Here is a 16,145-nt window from a genome sequence, read left to right as displayed (position 1 = left end):
CAAGTAATTACCTAATAAAGGTCTGGCTTAATTCACAGTAGAAGCTCTGAAGTCTATGTAGATAGGGATGTTGCAGTCTATAGGTACCCAGAATACACCTATCTAGATGGATAAATAGATAAACCTATTTGGAGTTAGCCACTCTATGGTGACCTCAAACTGGAAGGCCAACACATGAAGATTATCAAAGGGTGATAGTCAAACTCTGTATTACTTATTTTATGGGCTAAATAAATGCTAGCAGGATTTTAGGCAAATCTTTTAAAGTAAAAATAGTTTACCCATCTCCATAGGAAAGCACCTGAAATCCTGCTTTAAAGGCATCATTTGGGTATTTCCTACAGTACTTTTTAAAGGCAAATATCCACACATAACCTAGCCTCTGAAAAATCATTTAATTGGCTTTTCTATCACTTGAAGGCACCAGGGCTAAAAAAAAAAAAAAAAAAAAAAACTTTTTTTAAAATACCGATAGAGATCAGATAAAGTTTATCTATATCATAATTTTACCACAAAAAGTTACACATCTTTTTTTTTTCCCCCTAAAAGAAAAATAGTGTCTAGCATCTATTTGATTTTGGATCATTTGACATTAGTTAACACATTTTCCCCCAAATCCTTCTGATTTATTATATATTTAAAACAATTCTCACATTTACAGCTAATATTCAAGTGATATTTTGTCAACATTTCCTTGAGCTTTATTTATTAATCACTTGAGGAGAATAGGAATTACACTTCCTCTTTACTAGTAGGCTGCTATCACACATTTTTAAAGATTATTCTTTGTATTTGCAATCCAAAAGCAGATAAAGCAACTAATTTAAATATCGCACAAAGAATATAAAGTTCCTCTATTTTTTTTCATAAAGTGGCTTTAAAAGGATTCTGTCACAAAGATAGTCAGAAAGTAAATATAATCCTCATAATTCTAATTAAGTGAAAATAAAAGGCCTCTCAAACCTCTGTTGCGCCCTCGTGTGGTAGGAAAGCAAATATTTAGCAGTATATATTTCACATTTCTTTGCCAATTAATGACCCTTCGTATAAAACTTTCTTCAAGTGAGACATGTTCAATATTGCGTTGTACATTAAGTTCGTAAAACAAACTAAAAGTAAGAAAAATATCATCCGTTGTTAAATTTCTGAATATCAAATTATACAAATGATTCCTTGCTGTTTTAAATAATTACTAAATGTTTGGAATTAAATCATTTTTTTAAGTTTAAAGTAAAATAGAGAAGTTAATCTCATACAATATACCATAAAATATAAATCAACTCTCTATAGAAAATAATCCAGATTTTTCTCTATTGTTATTACATGACTGATATATTTAAAAGTGAAAAAGTCTCAGACACTTTTACCTTCAAATATTCACATTCTTAATAGCATCACCTTTTCAGATCACTTCGTGTGTCCTGAAATACTTAATACAGGAAGAAAGCTTCACTCCAAAATATATTTTGAGCAATTTTTTTTTTTCTGAGAACCCAGAGATGAAATGAGTACCACTGTAATTTATAAAATATGATGCGAAGACACTGTCTTAGAAATCTGACTTTGGTGGATGGTGATTGTTTAGGATTGTTTCCTTTCCAAAAGAACAATGTCATTTTTATGACTATAACAGGAGAAAAAATTGATGCAGTGGTGAAAACCGGTAAGAACGGGATTATAAAAAGAATAGGATACAGCGTCAGTGAATCCAAAAGGAGCAGAGCAATGCAGAGAGAAAAGAGCAAAGTATCGGAAAACCTCAGGGATACAATTATATGTATTTCCACATAAATAGTTTATAGTTGGATTTCATAAACATGACATTGTTTTTGTAAGACATTTAACCAAAAGTCAGCGTACATAATTCAGTCATTCTCCCAGTTACTTAAAATAAAAACTTTTCATTTTGTTAAGAAATAATGTCCTAGGGCGCCTGGGTGGCTCAGTTGGTTAAGCAACTGCCTTCGGCTCAGGTCATGATCCTGGAGTCCCGGAATCGAGTCCCGCATCGGGCTCCCTGCTCAGCAGTGAGTCTGCTTCTCCCTCGGACCCTCACCGCTCTCTCTCTCTCTCTCTCATTCTCTCTCTCAAATAAATAAATAAAATCTTAAAAAAAAAGAAAGAAATAATGTCCTATTCCTTAGAGCTACTAATCTTTTGTTTTGTTTTGTTTTGTTTTCTTTCTTCTTTTTTTTTTTTTTGCTTAATCCCTATGCCTTAACTGATTCTCTGATTATCTTCCACTTTCTTCCTTCTTCTATCATTCATTATCTAGAACCTACCTGTATTTGTCCCTAAGCCACAAAACATTTGCTCACAAGTGAGGGTTATCAGAGAAGAATCCCAACTCTTTAAGACTTCCAAAGCTTAAGAGTTACTGATTTCATGCATTCATCCTGGAGACTTTGCTTATATTAGAAATAACAGAGCTCATGCTTCACAAAATCAAAATGACAACTTCTTGAGTCAGAAATGAGAGGAAATGGGGAAAGAGAGGCACTGTAAGTTTTTTTTTTTTTTTTTTCCAGTATGCTCTATATGGAATTGCTTTTGAATGATTCCTGTGCGTCAGAAATCCGGAGCAACAGTGGCAATTAGGGTAGATGTCACACTTTCATTTGAAGTTCAGAAGTGGGGGAGGAGAGTGGGGGGGCAAAGGAAAAGGGGAGGAGGAAGTGGAGAGAGGAGAGGAGGGATAGAGATGAAGGAGGGCACATCCAGAAAAGATAATCCTTGTGCTCTCATGACATCATCTCTCTGCATGTATATATAGGGAATGGCCAAAGCATCTCTCATAGTTCACTTTCCAAGTCAGCTGAAGGCAAGAGGAAGCGCTAGAGAAAGCCCCCTTCTGTGTGTCTGTGACGTTTATGGACTTGGCTTGCTAGAGGGCTCAAGGAGATGATAGCAGGAATGAAAATCCAGCTGGTATGCATGATACTTCTGGCTTTCAGCTCTTGGAGTCTGTGCTCAGGTAAGCTCAGCTGCATTTCACAGTTCCCTGAGGTGATTTTTTTCTTTTTTTGCACTATACTGCTACTTATGTTATTTCATCCAGGGAGAAGGGTTTTTCCTTTATTCTGGATTTGCTTTTTAGAGATAGAAACTGAATATATTCTTTCTCTGTCTTTATGATTACAAGAACTGAAAGATTTCATTTCTCTTTCTAAATCTGCAAGGTAATAAAAGAGATTTCAATGAAACATTTCATGCCCTCCCCTTGGAATGTAGCCACCAGAGTAGAAAAAACTGTGGAGAACTTAAATTAGGCTGGTCAAAATCTGATGAGAAGTGTAGCTGCATTACCTGTCAAAGTGAGAACCCATAGTTAAAACCCATTCCATTCGAAATGCTTTTTCTCATCCTCAGTCATTCTCTTAGGAAGCAGTGGCTTCTCCCTCCCCCGAATTATTTTCTTAACTATGTGTGTATGTTAAGATACAAATAAAGTGAAAACTGATGTTTAATGAGTCAATGAATTAACCATTATTTATAGAAAATTATTTCTAAAAAATATAAAAATATTCCAAGTACTGTTAGATAATACATTTTGTATAGTCTTTCTATGTGACAAATAAGCATACAATTAATTTAATTTTTTTGCATGTTGTTTAAGTTCATGCAAAATGTAACTGGAAAATTGTATAGTTATATTAATGGAAATTATTAACCTATAGAGTGTTTTGCATGTGATAATTAAGAAGCCATGTATTGCTAAATATCTACCAATAACTTATCTTGAAAATAAGACTTAAATTTAAAAGAGTAACATGTGATGTTATAATATTGCAATATCACATCAAAGTGGGGAAAAAATAGGGGATAAATGCAGCAAAAATCATTTAGCCTGTTGTATACCTTCATATTTTATTAATATGACATTGAAATATTTAATTCACACTCCTGTTATGATTTCATTTAAATTATGAAATTAAAAATAGCAGAAGATATAAATGTTACTTTGCCAAATTTTTAATTTATTTTGATCATGAGAAAAAGATCTTGAGCTTCTAACTTTGCAAAATTTTTAATGATATAAATACCAAATTTTCTACAATTATGATTTTGTCTATTACATGAACTTAAAGGTATATTTAGAGTGTATGAGAAAAATTAGGCTATTGATTAAACACTGTGTTTATTAACTCTTGGAGCTTCTTGCTGTGATAAGCCAGAATTTGTAGGGATTTTGATATACATTTTTCATAAATGGCTAAAGGAATTTGTCATTCCCTTGAGAAACAGACTGGCCTTGAAGAAATAGGAGAAAAAGATCTCTGGTGTAACGTAGGTCCTGGATACAATTTAACAAGTGGTTACTCTAAATGTGACACTTCTTTTCAAAAAGAGTGTGTACTGCAAGGAAGATAGTCATTTTAACATCTGCTTTGTTTTAGGACAGATCAGTGAGAATGAAATAAGTCATGTAATTATGATGTTCTATAACTTTATTTCTATTACTTACAGTATTTTCTAAAGTTTTCTTCTCTGCAATATATTCACTAGGGGAAACTGGAAAGGATATCCTAATAAAAGTCAGAAGTCCATTTTCAGGGGTGCCTGGGTGGCTCAGTCGTTAAGTGTCTGCCTTCAGCTCAGGTCATGATCCCAACATCCTGGGATCGAGCCCCGCATCGGGCTCTCTGCTCAGTATGGAGCCTGCTTCTCCCTCTCCCACTCCCCCTGCTTGTGTTCCCTCTCTCGCTGTGTCTCTCTCTGTCAAAAAAATAAATAAAATTCTTTAAAAAAAAAAAAAGGAAGTCCATTTTCAACACAATTACACATGTATTGATGGATAACCCCATTTTGGCTTAACCAATTTGCTTAATAGCCTGTGATAAAATAGCTAAATACACACAATCCTAAATTCCTATTTAAAGTAGAAAAACAAATCTTTCCAAGTGTTTTGTAAAATAGCATCTCAAGTTGACTAAATCTCAGTGTCTTTCTTATTCTAATATGATCAGTATATAATTCCCCTTGGTTTTGAAAAACATTTTGTATACATCTTTTCATGTTGTTTTAAAAATATCAATATGCATATATTCTATATATATAAACTATTGCTGGTAAAAATTAACCAGCATTTTTTATGAAATCTCTACTATATGATATAATCACTTTTTTTTTTTTAAATACTGAGATTCAGAGATTAAACAACTCCAATACGTCAATAGCTCTTTTAGTATATAATCATGTGTTTATTTTCTTAGGAGTGTTTTTATTATTCTAGCTGCCTGTTAGTCCAAAATAAAACCATAATTATTTTTTTCTGAATATTATCTTAAGGATAATAAATGCATAGAAAAACAATAAGCCTCTAAGACTAAATTTTTTTGAGATTAATCTAAAATCTGTAGGTTATAATATAATTATTTGATATATGATTATATAGTAAACATGTGGTTTTGATTTTACTCAGATTCAGAAGAGGAAATGAAAGCATTAGAAGCAGATTTATTGACCAATGTGCATACATCAAAGGTAACTTTTTCTTTTCTTTAACCAAGGACTGAAGAACATATAAGCTCTCATTATAAACATGGTGTCTTTTTCCTATAGTTAATAACTTCCTGTCAAGACTGAAAAGTTCATCAAGAGGCATTTCCTTTCTCGGGAAACTTTTCCTTGAGTTCAAAGGAGTTAAGGGTGTTGATGCAAAAGGGAACGAAATTATAGTGACTATCAATCAGCATATTGCAACTTTAATTAGGTAGTCACATATTATTTATGTGGAGATGAAAATGTATTTAAAGGAATCCTGTTTCCATTCCTATCACATCGTGTATGGCAAAAGGTATGCCTCAAGTTAAATCCATTCAGGAAAACGAAGTTGACATTTTGGTTATATTGGGAAGAGTAAAATGGAGTTCTAAATTAAAAATGAAAGTTCATGACAATTCATGAAATAAATGTGGTAGAAACTAAAGAGCAGTAGACTGCAAACAGAAGCTTGGAGATCTAATCCTCCAACTGTGACTTACGAACTATTTGATCTTAAGCAAGGGGCTTAGTTAACATTGCTTGCCTTTGTTTCCTTATTTTTAAATGCTGGGGTTGGAGCTAGATTTACATTCTCCCTATAACAGAAGTATCATCTACACCTGTTTATGGTTTTTATGGAAACAAGTGAAATTTTGTATACCCATACCTGTTATTCCTCTGTTGGTGTCTTGAAAACAAGAGTCCTAGATCCCAACCTGTACCTAGGAATAAAACACAATTAGAAAATACCTGATTACCGTGCTACCATACAGTATTGATTTACCCAGGGTGAGTCGATCAGTGGGTATCTAAACGCAGGAAAAGAAAAAGTGTTCCCAACCGAAAGATGTTTCTCAAAGAAAAATAAATTTTGAGTTGAGGCGGACCCCTGTTACAATTACTATTATAGGCACTGGGATATCAATGCAGAGGATTCAACAGATGTTATAGTAAGAAAGTAAGTGCTCAAAACTCCTGTCTAATTTTTGAAGAAATACTCCAATTCAGGTCCTGCCATCTCACATTTCTGTTCCCTAATTGGATGAGCATGTTCTAGGTACAACAATCCCTATTATATTTGTAGAATCATGTTTGATAGTGGGTTTGAAGGGGAAATACCCATTTCTTGTCGGTATTTGAGAATATAAGACATCATTATCTGAAAGCTAACAAAAATATGTCGTCTACTATGATCCTTAAAAGACATTTGGGGAAAATTTGAGTGCATATATTTTTACCATTGCCCAGATCTATAAAAGTTGAATGGATTGAAACCAAATTTTTTCATAATTCGGTAGGCTTCATATCAGGAAAGATCAAATTTAGTTTAGTCATTAAAACTCAATAACCAGGGCGCCTGGGTGGCTCAGATGGTTAAGCGTCTGCCTTCGGCTCAGGTCATGATCCCAGGGTCCTGGGATCGAGTCCCGCATCAGGCTCCTTGCTCAGCAAGGAGTCTGCTTCTCCCTCTCCCTCTGCCTCTCCGCCTGCTTGTTCTCTCTCTGTCTCTCTCGCAAATGAATAAATAAAATCTTTAAAAAAAAGTATTAAAAAAACCCTCAATAACCAAATAATAACTTAAGATAATGGATCCCTTGTTTAATACTCAGTCTGAATAGCAACGGTGACAATTACTTCAACTCAAAAATAGGAAGACAAGTAAAGCCAATAGTCTATGTTTAAAAATGTGGCAGGGGCGCCTGGGTGGCTCAGTTGGTTAAGCGACTGCCTTCGGCTCAGGTCATGATCCTGGAGTCCCGGGATCGAGTCCCACATCGGGCTCCCTGCTCGGCAGGGAGTCTGCTTCTCCCTCTGACCCTCTTCCCTCTCGTGCTCTCTATCTCTCATTCTCTCTCTCTCAAATAAATAAATAAATAAATAAATAAATAAATAAATAAATAAAATGGGGCAGATTGGAATGCCTTAGTTTCTCAGTAGAGATTTTCTTCTATAATTCCAAGTTTACAGTGACACATAAAACTCCTAAATAATCTCCAAAATGTAGTATAGTTTGGGGAGTGTTAGTTACTTTGTGAAAGTGTGGAAGTAGAATTATGATTCCTTCTCTAGAGTTACAAGGGTAAGACAATTCCAGTTTATGGAGTGGTTTGGTTTTTCTCTTAAAAGAAATACATAAAAATATCAGCACAATAAATTTTTTCTTTTATTTAGTCTTGGAATATGTCTCTAAAATGCATCATGGAAAAAAATGGAATTGCATTGCCTCCTTTTAATTGATAAAAGTGAAATACAGTCTATAATGAGAAAGCACCCAGAAGCATCATTATTTCAGTTTTGCTGCTAGGATGGGAACAGAACGCTCAATTCATTCCTTATTTTTCACAAAACTACTATTGTTTATTTCTCTTTGACTCAATTGATTTTTGGTGTGTGTAGCGTTCTATGCAAATGAAAACTCCAAACTTATGATTATTTTAACTAAATTACCACATTTAAAAACTTAAGAGTAATAGTATTGATACTGGTAGAACTCCATTATTAAAAGCTTCAGAAAGCTTCAGGTTTCTTCTTTCCATTTTAAAGGTAGAATATGTGAGCAATTTCAGTTTTAAAGTAAAGCTATTTAGACATTGAAATACTAATGGGAAAATTTACTTAAGCAACAGAAGGTTAAGGGAGAGTTCATAGCTTGAAAAGGGGAAGATAATTTTTTCTCACAATACAATTCTCTTTATTATCTGGGCTAGTGCTTTCGTATTGTTCTATTAAGAAAGAGAACCTGGTATAGTATGTTTTCTTCAGATCTCAAAAAGCTGCTACAATGTTGTAATTTTCTATGGTCAAACTTAATGCCTAGTATACAGTAAGAGTTTAATAAGTATTTCTGAACTAACAATGGGAATCTAGGATTCATTACTAACCATTTTGTATTCAACTACAAAACTTCAAAGCTCCACCACAGAAGACTTAAATTATTTTCAATTCAGTGAAATGTTTGAATTCACAATTTGCTGACCTCATCTGAGTTCAATGTACAGGGAGTGAGTATTGGTCATATAGATTAGCTCCCATTTAATTATGGTAACAAAAGTTCAACCAGAATCTTATTTAGCATTAAAAACTTGATTCAAGTAATACTAAGTAAGAACCACAAATATTCTTGTTTTCCTTATCTTGAAAACAAGAAGAGATAATATTCTAAATTTCTTATCTATAGGCTTAGGTCTATTATAAACATTTGTATAAAATAATTTGATAATTAAGAATGTTTATTGTTAAAGAAAAATTATTCATGATGCTAGTTAAAGGTAGTATGGAAGACTTTAGCCAAGAGGACTACTGAAATGGGGGTTTTGCAGAGATTGGCTCAACTCCAAATACAACTAGGGCAAGTGTGCATTTATAGCCGAGGCGGAGTGGGGCTCAGTGAATGGAATAAGAGGAAACATTAAGGCTAGAAGAATTCTTGCTAGAAGACACAACAGGATTCTGATATTAAGGACAGAAATTTGTTAAAGTATCTGATATTTGATCAGGTATCTAGGGTGATCAGATACCAAGGGTGAGAGGCATGTACGTGTGGTAAATTGACTCAGCATGATTCTTGCTAAAACTGGACTAAGGAGACCAAAGACAGAGGCCAAAGTTGGGACCTAGTCAAGAAGGGGGCTCAGAGGAGCCTGATTCAAAGAAAGAGAGTCTTTGCCATTTTTTGAATGAAATAGTGAAACCTTACACACAGTGTTCTCAAATGCAAGATACCTACTTAGACATCCTTTAGTCAGTAGTGCTCTCTCTGCTGGGCTTCCTAGGTATGACAGGGACTAATGGGACCTTAAATAATTACTGAGCCATGTAGTTGACTACTTTAACTGGCAGAAGGAAACGAGATGATTAATTCAGTTTCCTCATCCAAAAAAGTAACCAGATAACACTAGTCCCAACAAATATTTTATGAATAAAGCATTCTGTGGTCAAATTAGTTTGGGAAACATTTGATACTATATTGACACCATTAAAAATTTACAATGGGGCCCCTGGCTGACTCAGTTGGTAGAGCATGTGACTCTTGATCTCGGGGTTGTGAGTTTGAGCCCCACATGGGGTGTAGAGATTACTTAAAAATAATAAAATATTTAAAAATACATAAAAGTTACAATGAACATTTGCAAGTTAAAAGCTCAGAGGATACCAAAGTTCAAGAAATCTTTAAATTTTCTTTAAATTCAAGTTTTCCAATTTACTTGACAGTAGAGCTCTTGGAAAAACAGTGAGTGCAGAACTGGTGTTCTAAGGAGTACACTTGAGAAAACACTCAATTAGATGATCTATAAAGAGCTTTCAAAATGTAAAAATATGGTATTCCATTAATTGGCATGATATAAGGTGTTGCTGCCAGACAATGGAGTATGTCTTCTCCAAGTTTCCCATAGCAGAAAAGTTTAAGCAATGGCTGGATAACTGTATTCACGGGGTATAGCTGAAAGGATTTCCAAACTGATTAAAACCATCATATATTATATTGTTATATATCATAATAATGTTTTCAAATGACTATCTTTGTACTCAAATATTTGCATGTTCTTCAGATAAAATCTTAATCAAAGGGTGTACACACTTTGAATTGTAATGCAAAACGCACTTTAAAAAGTTACAACAGTCTACACCCAGACTAACAAATATTTAGAAGAGGAAGTGTCTGTCTCCTCATGTTCCTATAACTACACCAAATGAGTATGCCTATTCTTTTGAAAATCTTCTGATCTGGTTGTGGCCAAGTTGAACATCTTTCCACATATTTCTTTTTCGAGGAGTGATTCTGACTTGTTCACTCATTTTACTTATCTAAGTTTTAAAATTTTTTGTTTTTTTTTTTAATGGTGGATTCAACAGTTTCTTTTTGGAGAGCTCTCTCTACCTGTGTTAAGGATATTAACATTCTACGACAGCTTTTACAATATAGCTTGCTTCTGATGTTGGTTCAGACTTAATTTTCCAGAGATGTTCTACACATTTATGTATTTAAAATTATCCTTTTCATTGTGGATTGTGGTTTGGATATTTGTTTAATAATACCTTTTTGGGTTTATAAAGCAAATTCTATATATTTAGACATTATTTTATTTTTACTCATATTTAACCCATCTGGATACTGTTAAACAACAATATGTCAAGAAAGTTATAACTAGGGCGCCTGGGTGGCTCAGTTGGTTAAGCGACTGCCTTCGGCTCAGGTCATGATCCTGGAGTCCCGGGATCGAGTCCCGCATCGGACTCCCTGCTCAGCGGGGAGTCTGCTTCTCCCTCTGACCCTCTTCCTTCTCGTGCTTTCTATCTCTCATTCTCTCTCTCAAATAAATAAATAAAATCTTTAAAAAAAAAAATTAAAAAAAAAAAAAAGAAAGTTATAACTAGATCTAAGTCCAGATTTCCTGGTAGCCAACTGTCCCAAGGATTTCAAATACAAACTTTGCTATATGTTACACATTCATTTGTACTTGGACCAATTTTAGGATATTATTTCCTGTTGGGTATAATGTTTACTCTTGCTCTATTAATTCACTCCTTTGATTACTGAGCCTTTCAGATACATTTCAATATCTGGTAGAATAATTTCCTCCTCATTACCTTTTCATTTTTCTAAATATTCTTGGTTATTCTCACACATTCATACTTCCAAATTAACATTATAATTATTTTGCCAAATTCCCACCTCCAAATTCCAGTCTCCCCATGTTTTCCAAATTGGAACTTTGATTCGAAATTTCATTACAGGTGGGGAGTAATTCAGAGAGAATTGACATGTGATATTATTGTTTTTGAATCCTCCCATCGTGGTTAAGTGGTCATTCCCATCTATGTGTGTGTGTCTTTAGGAAAAATGTATGCTTTCCTTCATCTATGCCATTTGAAATTTTTGTTAATTTTTATTATTTTGCATTTTGGCTCTCCTAAGTCCTTATGTTTCCTCATTGATTAGTATTAGCACATAGGAAAGTTGTTGATGGTAATAGTGATTTTGGATAAGATCTTATTAAAAAATGGTAATTCTAGAAAATATTATAATTTGCAAATAAATATATTGATCAACTATGATGCTGCCTATGAGAACTATCAATGTGTGGAATGGATTAGTGATCTCACACTACTGTAATTGTCCAAACCTATTAGTATCATCGTAGTCCATGCTCCATTAGACACTACACTGAAGTATACCAAAAAGAAGGGTAATTTTAGTATTTTCATCTGTGATGTATACATATATTTGCATATTTATACTCATTATTATTTCTACTTTTTGCTTTGCTCATTTATGTGTGCTTGTGTGCATGTGTATAACTGTATTACATTTTTAAAAATGGAAATACATATAAAATATAATAAATTTGGTGATATAAAGTTACTAAATAAATAACAATTATTAGGCTAGAGTAACAGACCCTAAAATGTAATGACTTAGCACAATGGAAATTTATTTCTTGTTCATATAATACAAGTTTTAACTACCTTTTTTTTTTTAATTTTAAGTACCTATTTTTTTCTATACTTCAGATCAGTAAAGCAAGCGTTTCTTCTTGGAAAATGACCCTGCTAAATGTTTGCAGTTTTGTAAATAACCTGAACAGCCAAGCTGAGGAAACAGGAGAGTTTCCTGAAGAGGAGCTTGTTACAAGAAGGAAATTTCCCGCTGCCTTAGATGGCTTTAGCTTGGAAGCAATGCTGACAATATACCAGCTCCAAAAAATCTGTCACAGCAGGGCCTTTCAACAATGGGAGGTAAAGCAAAAACAAAATACGAATGTAATTATCAATATACTAGTTAACTTTCATTTGTACTGATTTTTTTTACCCTGATCAGCATAACAGGAAGACTTACAAATATTAAAAAAGAATAAACCACATGTTGAGGTTAACATTCCTTCAGATCTTCAAATATTTGGAGCAAAATATTTTATCTTCAATCTTAAAAGGGAGGTATATCTTAAGGCAGATTTGATCCACATGCTTTTATTGTACTTAAATGGATGGCATACTCAGGCAATTTTTGGTGGTGGCATGCCTACAAAATTTAAGGATTCAAAATGTTTTCTTAGAAACACAGTCATGTGTGTTTATAAACAAGCACAAAATACAAAATTTCCATTTGTATTTGAATATATTAGGCAAATAAAACTGGAAAAAAATATATATATTCCTATTTCAATTGAATACATAGATTTCAGGTCCTTAGGATCTAAACTAGGTCCACCACAGCCAAGACATCCAAAATCCATTATACAGAAAGAACTACACTGAAGTAGGATAAAACAGTTGTATTAAATACTAGTGATTTACTGCCTTTGGTTTTGGAATATTTGTTTGTTTGAAGGAGGAAAAGAGAAATGAAAATGCTTTAAAGAAAAAAAATTAAAAATTTCCCAACAAGGGAAGCATTTCTTTCTTATTAACATCTAAGAGAAATTTGCTTAATGTTTTATATTTTGGGTTTACACCAACATTGGAAATCCGAGGGTGCCTTTCCTGCTAATATAGCGATCTCTATAAATGACTATCACAAAGATACCCTGTGGAAAAAAGAAATGCAAAACAGAATTTCTAGTGTTCATTCTAACTTATAAACAAAAAGATGTTTTCTAAATGAAAAACCAAAAAGCTAGTTTTAATTTTACTTGGTGGCCTACTCATCCCTTAATTCCGATTCCAGCTAAATAGCTTAGGTCTTTAAAATATTCTTTAAGTCAATAAAACTTGAAAAATGCTAATTTTAACATAGGGAAATGTCAACTGTGTACTATTTATCCAGGAATTAAAAACAACAACAACAACAACAACTCAATAAACTATGATACACACAAATCAGGCACACATAAGATTAGAACTTTTATTATTTTAAATGTTATTGAGTGATTTAAAAAATGATAATATCATTCAGAACATAATATGAATAATTACAGACTATGTTCACAGAGAAACATAAGATTAAGAAACTAGATTGTCTGACAGTACTTGTTTTACCTTCTCTGAAACTGAATGCTGTGGGTTGAAATAAAGTACTTGGTGATACAATTCAATGCATATGCATTATAATTAAAAACTTAGTCTCCTCTTAGTGTTTCTTATGACCCCAAAGTTTAGAAGACAATCACAAATACAAATACAATTCTTATCTTGAACATTTGTTTAAACATTTCACACAAATTAAAGGCAAAATTCTGGGACAAATTCTTAAACATTTTCTGCTAGCTGAAATTTTTTATTCAGAACTGTATCAGAAAAAGGTGTTCAGAACTAATTTTAGAATGTGGCATATTCAATGAGATATTGGGTTAGATTCTACATGGAAATGAACTCCCTTAAGTTATTGAATTTGAACTTGCTTCTAAATATTAGGCACCACAATCTAAAGAGATCTTTACCATTTGAACAGAGCTTTCACATGTGTTAATTTCTACAACGAAGTTAGGACAGGCATTCCTCGCTCTTTGATTAAGAAATGGATCTTTGGAATGGCTTTCAAGTCAAGTCAGTAATTAACGAAAGAGAATACAAAATCCTGTTGCCTTTTAAGGCCAAACTTGGCTTACTAAATTCAAAATTCTATATTTGTTGTAATTTATGATATATTTTCATAACATTTTTGTCTCTCTATCATAAACTACAGCCTGAAAAATACTCATAGACTTACTGGGCATGTTGCTTCAGCTGGAGCTATTAGTGTGTGGCCTTGAACAGAGAGTCAGAAAAAAACATGTTCTCATCCTATTTCAGTCAGTTGATAGTCATCTGTCCTAGGACAAAACATTTAATTGCTTTAAACCTCATATAGCTCATCCACATGTGTCTTACTGTCTGAATAGCAAAAGAGATAAAATGTAGAAAAATACTCTGGAAGATGTCATGCATGTAAGTTTGATTTCTATTCTGTCTATCTTGCAGTTAATTCAGGAAGATGTTCTTGATGCTGGAAATGACAAAAATGAAAAGGAAGAAGTTATAAAGAGAAAAATCCCTTACATTCTGAAACGGCAGCTGTATGAGAATAAACCCAGAAGACCCTACATACTCAAAAGAGGTTCTTACTACTACTGAGAAGATAAATATTTCATTTACATGTGATTGTGATTGATCATCCTTTAATTAAATATCAAATTATATTTGTGTGGTAATGTGACAGAACACAATTATTGTCTCTTCTACAGTCGTGGTTTATTGGTTGTGATTTTTCTGCATTAATATAAATTGGACTAAATGTTTTAAAATAAATCTAGATCTTGAGCATGATAATGTGTTGTGTGTAATTGGAGTACAGAGTAATTAAGTTACATATAGAATGTCTTGTGATTTTGCAGAGCACTTAATGGGTTATTTAAATAGTCAAAATGTTTGACATTTTAAACCAAATTACAAGGGATTACAACAGAGTCCTATGGCAAAGCCTAGTATAGATATCACTGACTCAAAACAAAGTTATAGTTCTTCTTTATTTATTCGATTTTTTTTTTTTGAACTGAGAGAATTACATGTTCTTTTCCAAGACTCACAGAAATCTCTCAGATATGGGGAAGGTAATTGTGGTAAGATAGGATCATCTTAAAAGAATGATTAATAAATGATTGTTAATTATGCCTATCTTAATGAATGGTCTTCAGCTGAATTTGTCTTTCTTAAATAAACTTGATGGCTAATAAAGAGCAACATGTTTCTCCACAAATTTACTTCCATTAGAAGTGTCACCCTTTACAGACTTTTTTTTCTCACGCCTTGATCCAGTAAATGATAGCTTTATTTTTAATTTGACTAAGGAATTTATGTGACTAATATTTTTTTCCAACTAGAAGAACGTTTCTGAGGCAGAAGGAATACTTGAAATAATTCCTCATAAATTTCTTTTAAGACCATACTTATGGTCTCATAAACCCTCACAGTCTATACATTCCACCATTAGCTGTGGCTTTTTAGATTCTCACTCTTAACATGAGGTCTAGGAAGACCTCTCCTCACAGGGCTGCAACCTAGCTCATAGTCACATATGAGAGAAAATATCAGAATTGAAGTTGTGGAATGAAGGAGGCTTCAGAACTCCATGTACTTTTGATAAGATTGCCCTACCCCTAGGCTAAACCCCACTCAGTAGGATATTACAACAGCGTAGTAGTCTCTGAGTTTTTCTGGTAAAACCATGAATTCTCATGACCACCACTCAACTGTCTTTCACCATCTCATCAGCTTCAACATTAAAAAGGTGCCCAAGGAGGGTGCCTGGGTGGCGCAGTTGGTCAGGCAGCTGACTTTTGATTTCGGCTTAGGTCATGATCTCAGGGTCATGAGATCGAGCCCCACATTGGGCTCTGCACTGAGCCCACAGTCTGCTTGAGATTCTCTCTTCCTCTGCCTCTCCCACCTGTGCTCTCTCTCTCTCTCTGAAATAAATAAATCTTAAAAAAAAAAGTGTCCAAGGCCCTGATCCTAAGGCAAAAACTATTTCCTAGTGCTTATGAGTGTGTACTCTGGAATCAGAATGTCCAGACTCAACTCTACTTTTCACTAGTAACCCTGGACAACTTATTTAACCTCTGTTTCCTCAACTATAAAATGTGGATAATAATGGAATTTGGAGGGGGATAAAATGGCTTTATATATGTAAAATGCCTAGAATGGAGTTTGAACATATTCATAATACACTATATTTGACATTCTTC

General features: G+C 33.5%; 1 protein-coding gene across 1 annotated transcript; it reads left to right on the top strand.

Annotated features, from left to right (window-relative positions):
- Window positions 1-2,758: 2,758 nt before the first annotated feature.
- NTS (neurotensin) lies at window positions 2,759-15,133 on the top strand. Its single transcript, XM_027594458.2, has 4 exons — window positions 2,759-2,974; window positions 5,423-5,484; window positions 11,998-12,222; window positions 14,383-15,133. Exons 1-4 carry the CDS (start codon window positions 2,902-2,904, stop codon window positions 14,533-14,535), a joined length of 513 nt encoding a protein of 170 aa, XP_027450259.1. The 5' UTR covers window positions 2,759-2,901; the 3' UTR covers window positions 14,536-15,133.
- The last annotated feature ends 1,012 nt before the right edge of the window (window positions 15,134-16,145 follow it).

The sequence above is a fragment of the Zalophus californianus genome, chromosome 9 (assembly GCF_009762305.2).
Source record: "Zalophus californianus isolate mZalCal1 chromosome 9, mZalCal1.pri.v2, whole genome shotgun sequence".
In the NCBI taxonomy this organism is placed as follows: domain Eukaryota; kingdom Metazoa; phylum Chordata; class Mammalia; order Carnivora; family Otariidae; genus Zalophus; species Zalophus californianus.
This window is presented reverse-complemented; position numbering and strand designations above follow the sequence as displayed.

Excerpts from the sequence above, each read along its gene's own strand:
- NTS (XM_027594458.2), top strand. The coding sequence starts at position 2,902 with ATGATAGCAGGAATGAAAATCCAGCTGGTATGCATGATACTTCTGGCT. Across the intron at positions 2,975-5,422 it reads CTCTTGGAGTCTGTGCTCAG|ATTCAGAAGAGGAAATGAAA; the intron begins GTAAGCTCAGCT and ends GATTTTACTCAG. Across the intron at positions 5,485-11,997 it reads CCAATGTGCATACATCAAAG|ATCAGTAAAGCAAGCGTTTC; the intron begins GTAACTTTTTCT and ends TCTATACTTCAG.